This window comes from Cololabis saira, chromosome 11, assembly GCF_033807715.1.
Source record: "Cololabis saira isolate AMF1-May2022 chromosome 11, fColSai1.1, whole genome shotgun sequence".
Classification (NCBI taxonomy): domain Eukaryota; kingdom Metazoa; phylum Chordata; class Actinopteri; order Beloniformes; family Belonidae; genus Cololabis; species Cololabis saira.
Window position 1 is genome coordinate 12,224,768 of NC_084597.1, and position 22,589 is coordinate 12,247,356.

At 37.3% G+C, this 22,589-nt stretch overlaps 1 protein-coding gene across 1 annotated transcript in view; it reads right to left on the reverse strand.

Moving 5' to 3' along the window:
* kcnt1a (potassium sodium-activated channel subfamily T member 1a) overlaps positions 1-21,114 on the reverse strand; it is a 35,470-nt gene extending 14,356 nt beyond the window's left edge. Inside the window, exons 1-13 of the mRNA XM_061733298.1 lie at positions 20,948-21,114; positions 18,442-18,618; positions 10,824-10,903; positions 10,442-10,589; positions 8,195-8,242; positions 7,849-7,897; positions 7,649-7,708; positions 6,843-6,917; positions 4,815-4,898; positions 4,384-4,478; positions 2,891-3,071; positions 2,637-2,801; positions 2,421-2,557 (exon numbers count right to left, since the gene is read on the reverse strand). Of these exons, the coding sequence (XP_061589282.1) occupies positions 2,421-2,557; positions 2,637-2,801; positions 2,891-3,071; positions 4,384-4,478; positions 4,815-4,898; positions 6,843-6,917; positions 7,649-7,708; positions 7,849-7,897; positions 8,195-8,242; positions 10,442-10,589; positions 10,824-10,903; positions 18,442-18,618; positions 20,948-21,114 (1,466 nt within the window). The remainder of the gene's footprint in view (positions 1-2,420; positions 2,558-2,636; positions 2,802-2,890; positions 3,072-4,383; positions 4,479-4,814; positions 4,899-6,842; positions 6,918-7,648; positions 7,709-7,848; positions 7,898-8,194; positions 8,243-10,441; positions 10,590-10,823; positions 10,904-18,441; positions 18,619-20,947) is intronic.
* Positions 21,115-22,589: the final 1,475 nt, after the last annotated feature.

A 22,589-nucleotide genomic window follows, 5' to 3' on the forward strand; every position in this document is an offset into this window, starting at 1 on the left:
TCGTATATTTGTACACATCTTGCAAACTTTTTTGCACACTTACAATCACCTCTGCTCGTTTGTAACCCTGCAGAGGATATTTAGTGTTTTTTTTTTCAACTCTATCCAACTTTAATAATAGCTACTACATAAAAGAATGATTCATTTTTTTTCTCAACTATAGAGATAAATTCGACATTGATATTGAAGGAGGCTTTGTAACTGCCTTGCATCAGTGCTAATATTTTCTAATTGTCTCATTCATAAAACCTTCATGACTCAATTATATAAGAATCTGAGACAGATCAATGACCAGATCAAACACAGAGGAAAAGTCAATGAATCAGTTAGGTTTCCAAAGAACCCAGTTTAGCCTGAATGAATAATAACAATGTCATCTGACTAAGAGCCCACACAGTGACAGAATATCTTAGTCTCTTTAATTTATTTCTAAAAAAGATACTTTTGCTGTTCCCTGCTCTTTTTGCCTTTTCAATAAAAGGCACAGCTTCTGTTGTTTGTGTGATTATATTTGAGAGAAGTGCTGACAGTTTCTGTTGGAGCTGGTCAATCTAGTGTGTGTCAATGGTAAAGTAGACCCGTCTCATTCGTTTGTTCAGCAGCTGGTTTTGTGCCGTCAGTGAGACCTGCTTAGTGCGCTGGGGGAAGCGTCTCTGTTGTTTGCATTTCAGATTGAAGCTGAATCAGTTTAAAATGACAAAGCCTCCTAGATGGAAGGTAAAAAGGTCTTCAAGAACCAAGAAAAGTGAAGTCATGTACCCTTGATTCAAGGCTTTAAGAATTACCATGACCTGGATGGTAGCATACTTACTATAAAATAACTTTTTTCTATTCTTGGCGCAGATATTTGGGTTCTTGAAATGACTATTCACTCAAAACATCTCTGATAAGTAGGAATGGGTGATATTTTACCGTTCACGATGAACCGTCAAAAATATTCCCCACGGTAAGAATTTGTCATCTCGCGGTAAAAATGATAAATTGAGGAAATGAGCCAGAAAGAAAGAAAGAAAGAAAGAAAGAAAGAAGGAAAGAAATGAGCCTGAAAGAAAGAAAGAAAGAAAGAAAGAAATGAGCCTGAAAGAAAGAAAGAAAGAAAGAAAGAAAGAAAGAAAGAAAGAAAGAAAGAAAGAAAGAAAGAAAGAAAGAAAGAAAGAAAGAAAGAAAGAAATGAGCCTGAAAAAAGAAAGAAAGAAAGAAAGAAAGAAAGAAAGAAAGAAAGAAAGAAAGAAAGAAAGAAAGAAAGAAAGAAAGAAAGAAAGAAATGAGCCTGAAAGAAAGACAGAAAGGAGCCTGGAAGAAAGAAAGAAAGAAAGAAAGAAAGAAAGAAAGAAAGAAAGAAAGAAAGAAAGAAAGAAAGAAAGAAAGAAAGAAAGAAAGAAAGAAGGAAAGAAATGAGCCTGAAAGAAAGAAAGAAAGAAAAAAAGAAATGAGCCTGAAAGAAAGAAAGAAAGAAAGAAAGAAAGAAAGAAAGAAAGAAAGAAAGAAAGAAAGAAAGAAAGAAAGAAAGAAAGAAAGAAAGAAAGAAAGAAAGAAAGAAAGAAATGAGCCTGAAAGAAAGAAAGAAAGAAAGAAAGAAAGAAAGAAAGAAAGAAAGAAAGAAAGAAAGAAAGAAAGAAAGAAAGAAAGAAAGAAAGAAAGAAAGAAAGAAAGAAAGAAAGAAAGAAATGAGCCTGAAAGAAAGAAAGAAAGGAGCCTGGAAGAAAGAAAGAAAGAAAGAAAGAAAGAAATGAGCATGAAAGAAAGAAAGAAAGGAGCCTGAAAGAAAGAAAGAAAGGAGCCTGGAAGAAAGAAAGAAAGAAAGAAAGAAAGAAATGAGCATGAAAGAAAGAAAGAAAGAAAGAAAGAAAGAAAGAAAGAAAGAAGGAAAGAAATGAGCCTGAAAGAAAGAAAGAAAGAAAAAAAGAAATGAGCCTGAAAGAAAGAAAGAAAGAAAGAAAGAAAGAAAGAAAGAAAGAAAGAAAGAAAGAAAGAAAGAAAGAAAGAAAGAAAGAAAGAAAGAAAGAAAGAAAGAAAGAAAGAAAGAAAGAAAGAAATTAGCCAGAAAGAAAGAAAGAAAGAAAGAAAGAAAGAAAGAAATGAGCCTGAAAGGAAGAAAGAAAGAAAGAAAGAAAGAAAGAAAGAAAGAAAGAAAGAAAGAAAGAAAGAAAGAAAGAAAGAAAGAAAGTATCTTTTTTATCGTCATTTTTATCGTTATGGGGATAAATGCCAGAAATTATCGTGATACATTTTTTAGTCCATACCGCCCATACCTACTGATAAGTAACCTGTTTTGATTTACAGCACGCTCATATGCCTCTAGAACCACGATGCAAGCTTTGCACACCCACTGCTCTGTTGTCAGCTGCACTCTTGATGTTTTTATCTCACCATGCTCTCATGTAAAGGCAGTAAAGCCTCCTACAGAATGTGTCACTTACTTGGCTCTCAGCAGATCCTGGTCTTTGAGGACAGACCCTTGCAGATAGATGACTCTTTGAGACCACAAGGGAATCTGCAGCACCCGTCGCACTTGGAGGTCCATTTCACTTGGGCACAGGATCACCACGTAGTAATCCTTGAAAATTATTGAAGAGTCCTGTCAGTGTCTACTCTGCAATGCATGAAGAAAAATGTACATGCGTGTTGTTTGGTACCTGCAATCTGGGGTGTGCATAAAATTCATTAAGAAAATCCATGAGCAGGTCTATTTTAAGGGAGCTGACACACAGCACTACATGCTTCTCTGTCTGAGCTCTGTGGCGACTGTAGTTCCCTCCAGACTTCTGCCTCTCCATCCACAAGTAGATCAGCTCTTCAAACTACCACATAACGAAAGGAGTTCAACGAGAGCTTGCAAGGCACAATGTAAAAGTTGGCAAAGATTGATTTAATTTAACACCTTCGTCACCTGCAGAGGTAGAACCACTAAAGCCACGCAGATCATGATGACCACCAGCAGCTGAGAGGGCCATATGCGTGGAGTCACGTCTCCGAAACCCACGGTGGAGAAGGTGACGATGCAGAAGTAGAAGGAATTGAAGAGGGAGAGGTTTTTGCCTGCTCGCTCCAGGTGCTGAATCCCACATGTGCTGTCAAACAAATTACATGAAAACTCAACATTTAGGTCTGATACATTTCATTTGTTTTAAATACGGAACAAAAAAAGGCCTTTTATAGTAAGATCCAGAAGTATTTGGACATAAGAGTTCTAATGGTTTTTTCTTCAAACATCAACACAACAGATCTAAAAGAAAACAGTCAAGACGTGATCAAAATGTAGACTTTAAGATTTAACTTTACAGTCATTTTAAGCAAAGTACCTACATTTTCAGGGGCTCAAAAATATTTGGACAAAGTGGCAGAACTGTAAATCTAATCTTTATTTTTAATATATAAATTTAAATCGTTTGCAGTCCATGGACAAAACCTGATTCTGAGTTTTTCTTTCTTTGAGACATTTTACCATCTTTCACCGCAGCCATCTTCAGCTGCTGCTTGTTCACTTGCACTTGTGTCACTTTCTGTCTTCATTTTAGTCTTTTATGATTCAAAAGCATTCTCTATCGGGTTAAGATCATGCGATTGACCTGGACATGGTTGTGTAGCATTTGTGCATCTGAAAATACAGTGTTGCCCATACAGTTGCAATACAACTTTTATTAAAAAATGTTTTTACCTCTTCTTATAAGTTAATTGTGAATAAAAAGAGGAACATTTCTGTAAACAACTTTATGGGCACAAAAGTTAATAACCTTTTCTTTTGATTTGTATTTTGAACTACATTTGAACCACATTAATAATATAATAATTCATCTAACTTGATGTACCCACAGTTATTCAAAACATCAATTAACTAACACTCTTTTGTGATTATTTCATTCTCAGCTCCAAGTTAATACATACGGATAGTCTTCCATTTATCTATCAGACACACACATGGGGTTACAACCCCATACAAACCACGATTAAAGCAATACAAGTCTTCTACTTACTAATAGCGCCCTGATAGTTGCACAACATTTCCTGCAATTAACAATTTAACTTAACACAGGGGAAATGGAAGCAATGTGCTTGCAGACCATTATGAAAGTGCTACTCATTTAAATCCCAAATACATCACAACCCATTATTAATATCTCATTGAAAATTGCTGGTTTGTGTGCAGGGAAATAGCACACATTTTTCATGTACATGACGAGACCAAAAGTCTAAAAATTACACTGGTTTACCAACAAGAACTGAACAATGTGATTATTCTATTCCCTCCTACTTGCCATGAAAGGAAACATTAGTTGCATCATTAGATTCACACATTTTCTGCATCTTGTTTCTTCATTTGAAACTTACAGAAAAGAAAAAAATTTAAAAAGGGTTAACAGTCCTCATGAAAAGCAGCCTCACCCGGTGAAGACAAGGCATAGCAGTGTGCAGATCAGAATGAGGACCTGGTTGAACATAGCCGAGTTGGTCCTCTGGATGGCTCTGTGGACGTCATTCTGCACCATAATGAAAAGACACACTTTTACAGGAGCAATCTCGCTAAAATAAAGAGATTAAACTTGCACCGATTGCTTCTGCACATGACTCTGATGCTCTCTTCTGCAGCATTATAGCATGAAACAGCAATAAAATGTTAATGCAACTGCAGCTATGTCCCAGCACGCACACAAACAGAGTGAAGAAGAGCGAGTTAGATGGATGAATGTGTTTGAGAGCGTACTTATAAACCAGAGTGGGGAAATAGGATTATTATTTTATCTAAACAGCGTGATTTAAATGATTGAAAACAGGACATTAACAGGCACACAATTAAGTTTATTGCTTCCACTCACAATCATGTTCTCCAAAGCACATTTAGCAAGCCAGCAGTTGAGGAATACTGGAATGAAGATGTTCCTTATTGATGGCCAGAAGATCTGAGAAGAGAAACACTCATAGATTCCTCAAACTGTAAAGCAGTTCTAAAACGGCAAAAACTACACACTAGCGGGCACTTGCAGTTTAAATATTTATTTCCTTAACAATTAGACTGGTTAAAAAACCCCTGTTTCAGTTAACAAGTGCATTGCAGACTTTTTTTCCTTTTCTCTGGACCGAATCACTTGGTGCATTTTCAAACTTGTAGCATTTTTAACTTGATTCTGCTCATTTTCATTCAGAGGAAACTCCAAGTGAACAAAAAAGCATCACTTCTAACCACGCAAGAACGTCCTCACTGCTTAGTGGTTTGTGTTTTTTTGTGTGTTGTGGAATATACTGTTTGTTCTACTAAAGAAATTATGTCCCAGTGATTCTTTATTTTGCTTGTGCTAAATATTTCCCGTTTAAAATGAAGCAAAACAAGAGCTGGAGAGGAATGTTTTAATGCACTCGAGCTTGCTGGAGTCACAATAACAAGAAGTCCAGGATTTTAGCAAAAACCAAGAGCAAACTAAGCAGGAGAGCAAAGTTGAGTTTGTTGTGAGTGGACTGAAGCCTGTAGGTGTGAAAGGACAATAAATGAGAAGCACTGGTTTTGCTCTTTCCATGTTTATTCTGCCTTTCAGTGATTCTTTGAGGAGATGTGACCTTTTTTTAAAAAAAAGGCATAACTTCAATGGAGTTGCCAATTAAATTTTAGTGGTCTAAGTATTACTGAGATACAATACGAGAGAACCTTTTCCATCTATGCCTTTCCCATGCCTCTTATCTATGGGATTTGCCTCTTTTAAAAGCAGTAGGCTATTACAGTTTTGTGCTTCCCATTTCAGAGGTGCAGTCTGAGTCCAGAACCACTCCCAGAGTGGGTAAAAGGTAAACTCATATTAATGAAGTGGCCTCAGTTTGTACAGGCCAGGCTTTAATACTGAAAAGAATATATTTTACAGAAGGAAATATTAATATTTTCTCACTTCTTTATGTTTTTGAGGTGCTTTCAATTTATATCTTTATTTTTTCAATGATATTTTCAATGCCATGTTAACACCATGAAGGTTAAAGTTAATAAACGTGGCTCCATGACACTTTGAATTTGGCTCATGTGGATTTGATTCAGAACTGGCTTTGTTCTCTTTAATTTCTGTACAATGAAACGATAGACAGATGTACTGTCCAGCTTAGTGGGGTATCTTTTATCTAGGCAAAATTAACAGGCTATTCTTACTGAAATGAAATTGCCATTTCATGAATATTTTTGTTTGTGTGTTTATTGTGTTTTTCTTTGTTTCTTTTACCTTTTCTTTTTTCCTTTCTATTCTTTTTCTATTGATTGATTTGTTTTGGTGATTTTGTATTGAGGGGGGGATTTTTTATAAGCCTTTCGGGCTTGTTTTCCTCTCCTGCACAATTTATTTGTCCTTGTATGTTAAAAATCACTGTGTTATCATTGTGCAAATAAATAAATAAATAAATAAATAAATACATTTTACTGTTTACATATCAATCTTGTTTTTGTCCCATATTTGTACGATAGACAGCAGGTCAATAGCGGGAGTACCAGCACTTATTTTTTACACTTAAAGCACTGATTAGGAAGATGATAAAAATGGGGATAATTGCAGTCTAACTTGGGTCTGTGATCTCCAACTACCTTTCAAATCTGGACCATTACTGAATCACACGGGCAGCCCCAAACAATGAAAGCCTTTGAGTTTTTGAGTTGGTAGTCACTATCAAAAATAAATTGCTTATTTTTTCAAAATGGGGTAGATAATTGAGCGACTTTAGACATTTTTTGGGGAGATTTCCTACCACTTTATTGCTGTAATACAGTCACTGAGAATTAGACATATCAAAGGAGACATTGTTAAGACATATTGCTTTAACAACAACAGTAACACGTAAAAACCAACCGAGAAATTCAGAAGTGGTCAAAGTCTTACTGTAATGATGAAGGGAACTGTGTTGATCATCTCCAGAAGATAAGACACCTGAAATATCTGCTCCCAAATGTTCCCCTAAAAGTACAAAAAAGCACAATATTCTTTATAGTTTTACACGAAGAGTGTATGTGTGTGTATGTATGTATGTGTACTTGTATGTTTGTGTGTATATGTATATTATGTACATATAGTATGTATGTGTGTGCGCGTGTGTGTGTGTGTATGTATATATTTATATATAATTAAGAAAAGAGTAATGTAAAAATAAGAAGGACATAAATAAATATTGTTAATATTTTATGGAGAAGGGGCGGGATTAAATAAGTTATACTTCTTCCCACCCCTTTTCGGACATGCAGGTGAAATTACTGTGCTGTTTTTTTGTTTTATTTTGTTTTGTTTTATTTTGTTTTGTTTTGTAAAATTGTCTTGATCGGCCATTTGGTATTATTATTTCTGTTTTACTTGTTCATATTTACGTTATATATCATTTGCATGTTCGGAATAAATCACTAACTAAAAAAACTAACTAAAAACATTTAGTTGCTTAAGAAACTTACTCGGTGCACACACTGAGTTCTTTTTCATTGTAGTCTTTCACCATCTCCATGCACTTACTCCCTCACCTCAGCTATATCCTTTAATCACCATGCATCTTTAATATAACAAATGACTTGGGCTAATTACACCATTTATGAGCTGTCAGTCTCACGTACTTTGAGCAATTCATTGAACAGAATGCATTAATCAGGTAGGATGGAAGAGAGGGTTTTATTCTTTGATTTTTTTTTTTGTGTTTCTCTCACCTTGTAGCTCAGATACATTAGTAACATAGTCTCCAGGAAACTAATGATGGCCACAATCACCTGTGCAAAGAGGAAACATTAGACAAACATCATGGAGTAGCCCAAACAGTTACAATATCACTGATAAAAGGAGATCAGTTTGTGAACTTTAATGAATAAAACTATTAATATTGATTTATCTTAATGCTGTTGCGACTCACTTGAATGGCCCACACAGGAACCTTCCTGTCCACCCAGAAGATCAACTCCCTGACAAAAACAGCACATCACAACAACATCTGCACTACATTTAATAATAAATACCCCCAAAGGTCACTAAAGAAATACAATATTAGTTGTGTGAATAGAATCAGTGATGAGTTAAGATAATCATCCCGAATCATCATGAACATAATGATTGTTATATCTGTACATCAGTGCTGATTACTGGCAATATATCTAGGAAATCTCACAATGAAAACCCTGATGTCAGAACCTATACAAGACAAATGAGTGAAAGTGCCAAAAGGGCCTGTGTTAACAGGGTTCATACTCTGCGCTGCTTACCAGTTAATTTCTCTGTCCTGCACTGATCCATTCCACTGGCAGTCGACGCTGTACAGACCGTGGTAAAGGAAAGAAACCGAAGTCACGAGAAAATAACAGGTAATGAGTCTATAATAAGATAAACCAGCTCCAGTTTTTCAAATATTCATTGAGAGTTACTGTACAGTCATTCAGATTCAACACTTGTTTTTGCACCGTTTTCTGATAAATACAGGGTCTGGATGATGATAACATCATTGAATTCTCTTTTCATTTCAATTTCATTTATTGATTAATTCCAGAAATGTCAAAACCATTGTATAGAGCAGTGGTTCCCAACCTTTTTTCCTTGGAGCCCCCCCACTTGTGTCTAACCCAAAAAAAAGAGTAAAGTGATTCGTTACAAACCTTTAATTGAAAAAAAATGAACATTAATTATGTTTTTATGATACATTTCTCTTTGGTTTACCCTGTATACAATATCTATGCAATATCTGTCTGTCTACCTCACACACATTCTACCTGCTTTTTTTTCTTTCGCACTACTTTTATTTCCATTGCAATGTATATACTGTCCTGTAATTACGTTTTACTTTTTTACCCCCTTCCCTGCATGTGTGTGTTAAGTTACTGCTGCTAACATGTGAGTTTCCCCATTGAGGGAGGAATAAAGGATTATCTTATCTTATCTCTTATACATATGACTTTGTTTTTTTTTCACTTAATTTTGTGTCACCAATGTTTAAAATCCGCGCAAAAAATAATTGCAAGGACATAAAAATATTTTTGAAAAATGTCTCTCAATATGAGAGCGAACATTTGTAACATTTTTCCTTTAACAACCTGTCGGAGTAGTAGTATGATTAAATGTTGAATAATTATATAATACGTTTTTAAGTTTTTATCCTGCTAAATAACTTAGTATTTTAAAATGACCAAAATATATTTCTAAGTGGGTTTATACAGACTTGGATTACTGCATTCCATTAGGTGTGTTATTGTGATTTTTTATTTATTTAACATGTGCAAATATAATTTTTACAACTGCATATCCTCAAAGCAGACAAAGTTTCGCGCCCCCCCAGAGATCTCTGGCGCCCCCCCAGGGGGGGCCCGGACCCCAGGTTTGGAGACACTGGTATAGAGCAGAGCAACGTTAACACTAGTATGGACCTATGTGTCTATATACAATTAGATATACATACACATATACACACATTTTGAACACACAGAATGCCCTGTAAATACATTTATATAAATAAATAAATCTATTTTAAGTGAATGTACACAAAATAAATACATTTACAAAATAAATCTATAACCGATGTGCACACACTTATCTATATATACATACTGTACATACTGTACATGCACACGCATAAGAATAAACATTATACATAAATCCTGTGTAACATGTCTGAAAAGGGGTAGGAAGAAGTAAAACTTATTTAATTATACCCCTTCTCCAGTAGTCCATAATGACACTTTACATCCATCCATTTTTGAGTCTCATGAATTTATGAAGACTTTTTATCTTTGTAGGTTATTCCAGTACTTTCAGGTTAAAGACCGGAGCGGGAGCTAAACCTTACCGGTTTCAGTCCAGTGTTGACAGTGAGTGTTGACATGAAGGGATTAGCTTAATTTAAACTGCATTATCTGGGTGTGTTAGTCCGACTGATAAGTTTGGTCAAATTCAATTTCAGTTGCACTTACGGTAGTAGTTTTCATCCATATAAGAACCTAATTTTTGTTCGAATGCAATAACTGCATTTTTGTCTTGCATCATGTAAATGTACAGACAGTTTCATAAAGCACTACACAGGTATCGCAAGAGACAAGTTTTAGTTTTTTTGATAGCAGGGAGGGACAGGAGACTACAAGCGTTGGACAACTATTCCTAAAGGTAATCACATGTTCCTTCAAATGAAAATGAAATTGATGATTTAAATGTGAAAAACCTCTCCTTTGTGTTGCTTTCATTGGTACCATGTTAAAAAGCAAGGCTGTTAACCACTTAAAGATACTGTTTAAGCTCTCACATGCTTGTGTACGTTTTCTCTGTTGAATAAAGCATTTGAGAGGATTCAGTCTGACACTATAATGTACCTTAATCAGTTTAGTTCAGTTCTCACTCTATTAGCACTTCTACTGTTTGTTGCACTGTGTATTGAGAGATATTTGTGCAATGCAAAAGAACTCATTATTGACTGACCACCCAGTGACCACTGATTGAACTGAAACACTTTTCTTTTTGTGTGGACAAACCATTTGTTGTTGCTGCTCGAAGTGCTTTGTTGCACGGCGCTGTGGCTGCTGCTGTTTCCCTGAATGGGGTTGTCTGTCATCACCCTGATGGTGTACAGCAGGCAGGTGAGCAGCTTCAAGCAGAAGTTAAAAACACGAATCCGAAGGCCTGAAAACAAGTATAGGAGCAAATATAAGATTTTCTGCAACAATGCAGTGTCATTTTACAATGCATGTACAACTTTGCAACAATTCTCTTGTCTATTTGTTGTTTTATTTTCTCTAAATGCATTTGGATTTCAGTAGCAACTTTCAGAGTTTTCTTTAATTGTGTTTTCCTTTAATGGACCCATTCAATTAATTATGTAGCAGTCTGTTTAGGGACATAAGAAAAACCACTTACTTGACCTTTGGTTTTTGATGAAGAAAAGTTTCAGACGCTCCTTGAAAGTGTTTTCATTCACATAAAACTCTACTTGCACCCTTACAAGACAGAGAGGAAGATAACTGTCACACAAGAATCAGCAGCCCAAGCAGACAGAACCACGCAGATATTTTTCACAATAGAGATGTTAGTGTAGCATGAATATTCATAATATTGCTTTTCTAATCATCTGCCTCAGATCAGTGGGTAATTGTCTGTCTCTTATTTTGTTCCCAGTTACAAGGCAGTTTCAGTAAGAATTAAAGTAATGTGAGAATATGTTTGTCTTCTTATTTTAGTATGCAAGGTAATAAAGTTTTAATAATTTTTAAAAAAAGAAACATAGATTTAAACTGACATTTTGAAATACTAAAAGTGTTTTATTCTTGCAATTTTGAGACATTTTGTCTCGCATAAGCTTCAAATGTTCATCTGATGATCTTTAATTCTCAGAATAAATATGGGAAAAAAAATAATTAAAAGATGACAATATGTTTTTTCTGCCACTGTTTCCCCTGCCTTCATTATACGTTTACTTCCTGCCTCTTGAGCATTTCTTGTTTGGATGTGTGGAGTCACCCAGGGGTCAATTCTTGGACCACTGCTATTTAGCCTGTACAAGCTTCCTCTGGGTGAAATCATGCACGGCAAAAATGTTGCTTACCACAGCTATCAAGACACAGCTGATTTACTTGGCTCTTTCACTAAATGAGTACGGTCCATTAAAAACAAATAGCAAGTTCCAATCAAACCTTCTTAAACTAAATCAAGACAGGAATAGTTTTATTTGGCAACAAAAGGGAAATAATGAAAGTTGCTGCCCAGCTTGAATCCAGAGCTATCAGGACAAAAAGAAATTGACTCAGACCTGAGTCTCGGCAGCCTCATCAAGGATTGTAACCAGATCAGCTTTTTATAACCACAAACAAGAACCAAGAGCCAATCTCATGACATTTATTAATTTAGCATTTTGATGCTTTGCAAAGTGACTTATTAATTGAAGAATAAACTCAAGCTACAGTATGAAAGGAGACCTTCTAGTAGGTGCAAAGTGATAAGTTAATAGTAGGGAGTTGTAAGGGATAAAGCAAGACTATGTAGACAAAAAGATTAATGAAAAATACAATAAAATAAAGTGCAACAGAATCAAATGAGTATTAGAAATGTTAATATGTCAGAGGAGAAGCAGAGCTTAGAAAAGGTGTGTCCTCGGGAGATTCTTGAGCATAGAAAGGAACGGCCTGCTCCTGCTCCTGATGTAGCCTTTGCTAGGCCACATCAGGGAACTGTCTGCAAGCACTGCTTGAACTGCCTAAAGGGGAGAATCTCCAGTTAGACCCAAACAGATTGAAAATGCATTAAGCAACTATGCTGCAAAAAGGGGGCACGGTAGTGCAGCCGTCTCACAGCAAGAAGGTCCTGGGTTTGATTCCCGCTGGGGACGCTGTGGGCGCTGAAGTGCGTGTTAGTTCCCCCATGACTTCAGCGCCCAAACCCTGGGTGGGGTTGGCGAAAGGATCTTTCTGTGTGGAGTTTGCATGTTCTCCCCGTGTTCCCTTGGGTAGCTAATGTGAGCTACCCTCACAAAAACATGCAACAGTCCTGGGCTACACATGCCCCCTCTGGCCAACCGGGGCGCCACATGGGGTGAGGAAGATCTGGCTGGAATAACATGATCCTTCCACGTGCTACGTCCGGCCAGAGAAGCCCCACCCTGTCTAGTGAAAAGAAGCTGCTCACTCCTCAGGTTAAGGAGGAGACCTGAGCTCAGTGCAGGGCCCTCCCGGGGTTGGTAGAGGGAGCAATGCCCAGGGGCCTCATCTATAAAGCTTGCTTGCGCAGAAAAATCGCCTGAAAGTTGCGAAAGCCGCCATCTACGCAAAGCCTCGGATCTAAAAAGAAAAAACGAACCGAAAAATCTGCTTATCTTTACGGCAACTAGGACCCTCCCGTAAGAATTTACTTAAGACATGGGGAACTGGCTTTAAACTGTAAAAAGTGGGGCGGGGGGGACAAATACATGATTTTGAAAAGTGGGGGGGACATGTCCCCCGTGCCCCCAGTGGAAATTGCGTCGTGGCACTAACGGCGTGCTGCCACTCACTCGCTTTATTTTATACTATTTATATACTTTTTCTACTTTTACTGTGACCACCAAATAATCTCGTTTCACTGTCCTCTCTCCAGATCATCCACAACATCTAGATCTCAGATCTCAGTGAAATTCAGTGTCACGGTGGCTCGACACGTTCATTCATTCTGACGCCAAACAGGCTGCAGGAAGCCACTGCGCATGCTCAGCAGGCTCATTCATATGCAAAAAAATACCATTTATGGTATGATGTGGGCGTGTAGAGGGCGGGATATGAGGCGGATTCACCTGCGCAACCTTCCAGCTGGACTGTGATTTATGAAGGGGACATTACGTGCAAGTCTGCGTGCACGCAGTTTTATAGATCCAGATTTTTTTTTGCGCCCGGCATTTTCGGCTTTTGAGTGTACGTGCAATTTTAGTATGACTCCTACGCAGTCCATTTTAAATGAGGCCCCAGGACTGTCACTTAGGTAGAGCATTGGGTGATGAAAATGGGGGGAAAAAAAGCAACTATGCTGCAAATAGATGGAATACATTTTCTCTTGATTTTAAATGTACTCCAATTCTTGATGCTTTTAAAGTTAAGCTGAAAACGTTGCTGTTTTCCTATGCCTCTGTTTAATTATTTTTTCCCTTTGTGCACTGTAACTCCTCATCTATTCTAATATTTTTTTCCTGTTTTGTCTAAATATGTTTTATTTGCAGTTTTATTACCTATTGTTCTTAACCAAAAATAACATTTTTGTAAGCATTTTTATTTTTTTCATCTTGATGCTTTTTTAAAGGAATATGAGTTGTCTTTGTGTATGTAATATGCTGCAAAAATAAACCTGCCTGACTTCCATTAACTTTCCTGTTATAAGTAATTTAGGCAAAATGAATGATGAGGCATAGAAACATTTATTGTACTTATTCTGAGTGAGGAAGAGGGAGAAACTTTCTTGTATTGTATTTCCTGATACAGTTTAAACAAAGAGAATATTTAATTTGTCAAACATACCAACTGGAAAGGCAGAGTGAGGGGAAAATTATGAACAAGCACAACTGCGTTGGTATGTAGCTTGACAACAGGAGATACATTTTTACACTATTAACGTCTAATCTTCAAAGCACTCCTCTCAGAAGAAAGTGGAGACTGGGAAAAAGGACGAGAATCTGCAAGCCTGGAGGATTATAAAAATTTTAGAAAAGGTTGAGAAGACTATACGCTGCTGCATATAATCCAGAATTTTGACATCTGGGAGGATCATAATGGGAAGGAGAGAGTAATTGAGACTATTCGATGCAAAGAATAGTGCATGCATAGTGCAGCAGCTTTTCCGTGTCTGAATGACAACACAACACTGCAGAAACCCCCACACAGATGAAACTGAGAACTGGCTACTACATAAAGAGAGTCCGTCTGTATCTGCATGTCTGTTTGGCTTCCTCAACCCTCTGCCTACACATGCACATGTTCACATAATGGTGGATGTAATGACCCTTAATCAGCCATTGTTGAGTACACAATTACAAGCTGAACTCGTCTGACATTAGTCATACTGCAGTATCAGATCGGAGCTCCAGCCAATAAAAAGCACAGCTAATTAACATTTCTAAATGAAGCTGAGCAAATGCGGGCACCTGCAGGTATTCATCAGTAACACATGCTCTTTGAAGACAGAAATTTTAAACCAAAGGATAATCAATTAGTCGGTTGTAAGAAGATTAGTACACTCTCTGTCCTCTAGCAAGTAAAAGGCAACCAAAACTGGAAACGTTAGATGTTTTTATCAGATTTTGTCCTCTTCTTTCTTATTCTACAGTAAATAAGCTGATTGTTCTCCAAACGAGGTGAACCAAAACAAGTAATTTTTTGGCTATATTTTAGATTTAAATACATTTCAAATAATTAAATAAATATCAATGAATCAATTTGGAAATTAATTTTCATCTTCATCATCTATTACTCAAACAAAAGAGTCTCATTTGACAAAGACAATAATATTTGATACATAATAAAAATCGCCTGCTCCAGCAGTTTTTGTATTACTGCTAGGGTGTTTATGAATGAGATAAATGAATTACACCTCATATAAACAAATAAACATGTAAGCAGTTTTCTATATCTCAGCAGGTTTTAAGTTATCAAACTGCCACAGACCATGTCATTCACTTCTTCCTTTGCTCATCTCAAATCCCATGACTACAATTTGTTCTATCAGAGGAAAGACAGTAAACAGTATCAAAGCCTCAGCGTGTCATGTTGACACCTTCTAATCAGTGCATCCACTTTAGCTCAAAGAAATTGTAGGAGATCATGCACACTACAGAGCAAAACCTCTTCTGTTGGCCGTACCTCTGCCCGCAGTCACTACCAAAAGGATCTGACTTCAAAGTGGTCACAGATGGACTGACCCAGGTGTGGATGAGCGTGTCCGGATCCATCGTGGAGGACACGTGTGGCTGTGTGTCGTGCAGTAAGTCTTAATTCCAACAGGAAGGGCTTGTTGACCAACGCATCTCCCTGCAGCTCTAACATACTCTACAGCGTGTCTGTGCGAAGAAGATAATTATTTTTTTATTTTATAAAGAAATAAAAAATATACAATAAATACAAAAATATCAATAAGAAGAAAAAGTTTAAAAAAATAAATAAAATACTGGTGAACACCAATAATTTATTATTAATAAATGGAATATTTTTAGAACTGTATACAATCGCTCTCTTCTTTTTTTCTAGTGAGCGGGCCTGTTGCCACAGCAACGTTAACATGACAGGAATAACCTTAGCCGCTGCTGCTGCAGTATGGTCCTCTCCAACAGCACTGCCGCATCTAACAAAGCTGTAAACATTCCCAGTGACACACTGAAAGGATCAAGACTTCTTTGTCTTTTCTTTGATGGCATTTACGTCATGTCGACATTATGAATGGTTACAAGGAAGTCTTCGAAGCTTATTGCCAAGAGACCAAAGGCATGTGGAGTGGTTTTATTCTGCTCTTCTAATAAGAGGAAGCAAGTAAACAAGGTTTAGTCGCTCTTAATACTCTGTCATGGTGTGAGCATCAAATGGTATATAACAGAACCGAAAAAGAGATGCCTGAAAGTAGAGAGAGAGAAATAAATCACAAGGACCTCTCATCTCCCTTCTGCATCTCCCACCTTTTTGTATATTCTAAATGTAAAAAGTGTGAAGTACTAATTTGTTGATAACCTCTTCCATGAGTCAGTGGATTTGAAATTACCGGAAGGGGCGATTCCACTTGAACCCCTTTCGCCCACACAGTAGAGCCACTTAATACGGCTTTCCAAGTTCCAATGTGAGCACTTTACTCCATAATGTGACTTCTGCCAGTATAATATCTGACATTTGTCTCGTTAGTATGTTTAGCCGGAAAACACTCTGCTTAGAAACAGGATAATGACAGCACTTAAACAGAAGAAAATGTGAAAAACCCAAACTGTATACAGAAGGCAGTGATGCTCTAGTAGTCAGGCTCTGCCTGCCTTAGAAAAATTACCTCTGAGTGATGGAGGATCTCTGCTAAGATGTGACCGTGACATTTGTAAGTTCGGTTAGAACATCCGTACACAAGCTTGGAGGATTACCACAGCAGTTATAACATGAAAACTATGCCCATCTAACAAAAATATCGACTGGAGACAGGAGAAAGGTTCAACAGTGGGGTCAAACAGAGACACAGTATTAACTGTCTAAATGGGAGCTGAAAATGTTGACCACTTTATCCAGCAGAAAACAGTGATTGTTGCAAGGACAGATGGGGAGAAGGTCATCTTTGACTAAAAGCATTGGCAGATCTTGTTTTTCCTCGACAAATGAAATAGATATGACAAATATTACAAACAGCACGATTGTCTGAAAAGCTGGTTGCTGCTGCTGGAGGGGCATCAGGATTACATTTGATATTATTTCATCTGGAGACCCCAAAGGTATAAACCCAACTAGATCCAGTATCGGAGAAATTATGCTTTTATTTTTCAAGATATCTTTTGAGATTTCATTTTGAAGAAACTCTGTAAATGTGGTCTGTTTTAAGTCTCTAGATCAGGGGTCGGCAACCCAAAATGTTGAAAGAGCCATATTGGACCAAAAACACAAAAAACGAATATGTCTGGAGCCGCAAAAAATGAAAATTCTTGTATAAGCCTTAGAATGAAGGCAAATGGCGAAAGGCGAAATGTCGAGAAAAAAGTTGAAATTTCGAGAAAAAAGTCGAAATCTTGAGAAAAAAATCAAAATGCCGAGATAAAAGTCGAAATGTCGAGATTAAAAAGGAAAAGAAAAAGGAAGAAAAAAGAGAAGGAAAAAAGAATGAAAAAAGAAAAAAGAGAAAAAAAGGAAAAAAAGAAAAAAAAGAATGAAAAAAAGGAAAAAAAAGGTAAAACATTTTTGAAAAAGCTGCAGCTGTTGTCAAAATTTCGAGAAAAAAGTCGAAATGTTGAGAAAAAAGTCGAAATGACGAGAAAAAAGTCGAAAAGTTGAGAAAAAAGTCTAAATATCGAGATAAAAGTCGAAATGTCGAGATTAAAAAGGAAAAGAAAAATGCAATCAGAGAACAGAGGCAGACAGATTCTCATCTGGTCCATCAAAAAAGTGGATGACAGGAAAACTAATGTTTGCATTACTTTGTCAATTTCGATAGGGAAATAAGTCAAAAAGTTGTTATGGTTTTATTTTAGGATCAGTAGATATACAAATTTGAGTTTCAATAATTAAATCAAAATTCACAAACTTCTGGCATGCTTCTCTGTTTTTCATGGCCACAATGCTTTAGAAACGTGCCCTGTTTCAGTACCAGGGACAGCGCCCACAAGTCCATCCCATGTTTAAAGCAGACTTTGTCTGAAGCAGAAAACACTTTAAGCGGCACTTGTGTGTGCTCAGACTGCATGAGGACAAAGTCAAAGCTCCATGCAAAAATATCTCACATTTTAGAGTACAACCACTGAAAACAGTAGAGCAGAGGTGGATCAAGTGGATGTGAATTACAGTTAGGGGCTGCCACCAGGAGGGAAGTGGGATACACCTTGGACAAGCCAGTTCATCACATAACAATCACACATGCCCATACTCCATTTAATTTAGAATCATGAAACAAGGAAATATGTTTTTGAACTATTAGTGGCAGCTGGAGTACCTAAAATAAAACCGATGCAGGTAAAAGGACAGCATGCTAATTCTACACAGAATGGCCCCAGATGGGATTTGAACTAGACACCTTCTATTTTGGGCCCTTTTGTTTAAAAATGATTTAAATACTTATTTAAAATAGGTGCTAGCTTAGGAAATGGTTCCCAACTAAAATATTATAGTTATGCTTGCAGTTCTTTGTTAGATTTTAATCATTAAGAACTGGTACAGTACATCACCCCAAAAAGATTATTTTTTCACTTTTAACCATCAACATTAATATAAGAGTACATCTAATGCATTTAGACCATGACCATGAAAAAACGAGATATACTTTTTCCTTTATGTCCATCCTCTCTGCTGCCTACCTGTCATCATTCTGGGGGTTCTGGTCCCCGAGCAGCAGATCCCTGAACCGGAAGCGTGGGGGCAGTGGTGGCACCTCACTTTCCGGCTGCTCCATCCTCAGAGTTGAGATGTCCAGGATAACTCCACTGGTTTGGCTGCTGCTCTTGTTGCTGTTCTGGAGTGCTGCGGGAAAGGAGCTGGTGCAGGGACAGAGGTAAAGTAAAAAGGCAAAAGGGAAGCCTAAGGGGGGGGAAACATGCTGGATAAAGGTGAAGGGAACTAGAAGGAAAGAAGATGGTGAAAAAGCACGAGGAAGGACAGGGGAATAAGGAAATTAAATATAGGATAGGAAAATGCAATGTGGGGATTTCTTTTTTTTATAGAACTGCACACAATTATGGATTAGATATGACAGAGGAAAGAAAACAGACAGGCAGCAAGCGGCTGGGGCTTAAACTCAAGCCAGCTGGTATAAGCCTCTGTCTATGAGATGCTGCTCAACCAGTTGGGCTGTCCAGCACCCCTGAATGCTGAAAGTGTACTTTAGGTTGGGATTTTCATTTTATTTTATTTTATTTATTATTTATTTATTTTTGTTAGAGATGCCGAGATACTGAGCCTGAATAATGAAAAAGGTGCATTTCTGTATTTTGTGTTGTCATCTGTGACCATGATAACATAGGCTGATTTAAACTCTTTAATTCTTATATGTCCAAACACCTGAAGTGAAACTGAATGGATTGTATTGATTGTTAATTCATGTATGGCTTAGAAGTGGGTTTTTTTCAGAAGTTATTGGGATATCTTTAATAATAAATTAACACCCTCCCTTTAATTAAAATAATGAGTGATGTGTTCCTGGTGTTGTGTGAGAATGTCTGTTGTTTTCAGTCTCCTAGAAACATAGTCCATCCCCATCAAAGCAGGCACTGAGGAAATAACCCCTCCAAATATCTCTCTTTTCATCCTTCCACCAGTTTCTCCTGCATTAAGCTTGTCAGAGTTATAGCATCATTAATGGATGGTAATTTTCCTCGTGGTTTTTCTGAAATCCATCTAACTCAGGGGTATCCAAAGGCAGTCCTCGATGGCCGGTGTCCTGCAGGTTTTAGATGTTTTCATGCTTTAACGCACCCTGACAGATATGACTGTGTCATTAACAGAGTTAGGCAGACCTTGAAGACGAGCTGATGAGGAGCATTAATTAGAATTATGTGTGTGGAAACAGGGAAACATCTAAAACATGCAGAACACCGGCCCTTGAGGACCGACTTTAGACACCCTTGATCTAACTAAATGACATCCACCAGCTCAGAGCACCATTTATCTCTCATTAAAAAGGGTTTTAAATGCAATATTCTCTACTTTTTTTTTTCTTTCCAAAATGAAGCCCCAAATGTAAGCAAGAGAACACAGATACACTGCAGCATGGCTGCCAGTGGTTAGATCACATATTGCATATATTTATATTCAGTACTGGAGTTGAGGGGGGATTAGGGGGGATGGCATCCCCCCTGAAATAAAAACGGTCCAAATCATCCCCCCTGTAAAACTGCCATCCCTCCTTTCCATCCCCTATGTCATTTCATCAATGAATGTGGTATAACTGCTATTTCAACATTTAGAATCATCACCAGAAAAATAACACCAGAAAAATAACTTATTTAACAATTTTTACCCGTTTCAAGTACATTTTCACTTGAAATAAGTAGAAAAATCTGCCAGTGGGACAAGATTTAACTTCTCATTACAAGCAAAAAAATCTTGTTCCACTGGCAGATTTTTCTACTTATTTTAGGTGAAAATCTACTTGAAACAGGTGAAAATTGTTGTTTTTTCCAGTGATGATTCTTGTTTTAAGTGTAATGAGATTTTTACTAAAATGAGACATTTTAACTATAAATAAGACAAATATCCTTGTTAAGATTTTGAGTTTTTGCAGTGATCCATTTTACTTATCCTGTGAAGGACAGAGGCATATTGATAAGTTCAGAAAACTGTTTTTTATTGTTGTGTTTTGATGTATTTGATGTAAGCCCAGTGGATATTTAAAGCTTACAGAAGGCTGCATTTAACTGCTGCTATGTCATTCCTGCAGTATTTCTGCAGGTGTTTTGGTCAGTGCTATTATTTGTAATATATTATATTATTTGTAATCAGCACAAATTATCTGTCCCCATATGATAAAATCCACCATCCCCCCTGATTGTTTTTTACAACTCGAGTACTGCATATATTTATATTTAAAGCTGATATTATCTGTAGATGGATGACTGCAGGCTGTTGACAGTTGAGTCAACATGTCAGTGAACAGCTGAACACACAGTGGTGACAAGAGGAGATGACAGTATGGATTAAAAAAAAAAAAACATACTAAACTGTATGATCTTTTTCAAAAGGCATAATTTATTATTATTATGTATTTATTAGTCCACAGATTCCACAGGGGTAAAGTCTTAATCTTAGCAAACAAGTGGCTATTTCCAGAACAACTTTGAGAGGCAGTAATCCTGAAGTGTCTCTTACCTGGGCTTGTGGCCGTTCACCGTCCCGTCGTCGTTCACAAATGTCTGATTCTCGTAACATTCACTGCACATTGTGGCCGGAGAGCCGGCGGATCCGTCGGACTGAAGAGCTGAAGTGGTCGGCGTTGAGTCCCCGTGGAAGAAGTCGTCTTCCTCTGTTAATTGCATCGGGGGAAAAAGAAAAAAAAAGTGATTCCTCACTTTAGTTGTGCACCTCACCTACACAGGTGCATTTTAGAGTTAAGGTGTTGGCAGTCTACACAGGTGGAGGCAAAGTGGCAGCAGCTTAATGAAGTGCTCACATTGATCAACAGAGAGATGGAGGTGGAATTATGGAGAGAGAGAGAGAGAGAGAGAGAGAGAGAGAGAGAGAGAGAGAGAGAGAGAGAGAGAGGAAGATGCACAGGACAAGTGTGCAGCAGAAAACATGATTAAGTGTTGAATTAACGTCAAACTCTTGCAGAGGACCAAGAGAAATTAGCGCCGCTTGCTGGAAGCTCTGAGGAAACTCACCAAGAGGATAATTAAAAAAAAAAAAGGGTGCGTTTCACAGGGAGACACATGCAGAGGCGATTTATAGGGTCTGTTGGGGCCCTAGGCAAAAATTTCTAGGGGGCCCCTCAAACCAGCGTTTATCACCGTTATGTTATAATAAACTGATACCAACGAAAACGTTATGAAATTTATATTTATTTACACACTGCTAATTTACACACACAACACTGTGTGTAGTTTTTTTTTTTTTTTTTTTTTTTTTTACCCCTGCGTACAGGTGGATGGCCGTGATCATGGGAATGACAACATGGGGCCCCTTAAGAGAGGTTTCTTACTGGCTACTGAGATGTCATTGATAATTGCCTTATGTTTGTTTAAGGAGGAGGATATGGTCATTGCGGTTACCACATTTTGAGATCTGTACAGTAAAAACAGCCTTCAATACTTTTTTAGTCCTCAAAATCCCTGATAGGAAACACTTTTGTAATAAAAGTAATTATTAAAAAAAATTCGGGGTCCCAAGCAGTTGCCTGCCTTGCCTGTTCACAAGCTGCGCCCCTGGACACATGGGGTTTGTTTTAGGGTTAATACTTTTGAGTTCAAGTTAAAACATTATATGCAGCCTTGATAGTGTAAATACAATTACATTTTAAACAATACACTCACAATGAGGATCACACAACAAAGAAACAGAAAAAAAAACATTTACCAAAATGATGGATTTTCTCACCAACTGGATGTGTGCCAGGTCTTCTCCTTTATGCTCTCTTCACTCATGACTGTCAACACATCCTTGATGATGAAAGCGTTATTATCGAGTTTAGCGATAATACAGTGGTTATGGAGATGATTTCCAACAATGATGTGTCAATTTACAGGGACAACAATCTGGTGTGTCATTGAAAAACTCGAACAAGAATTAAACTGAATAGAGTGTACTGGACTTTAAGATGACCAAGAGGGCAGATATCTATCAAACAAGTAAGTGTCCCATTTCAAATTCCTAAGAAATCAGATTACCAAACACCTTAATTGGGCCACACACACATCACCTTCGTACTTCTTGACGAAACTAAGCAGGTTGCTTTGTCTCACAGCCTCCTCATAATTTCTACCACTGCACAGAAAAAAAAAGTACCCTAATGTAC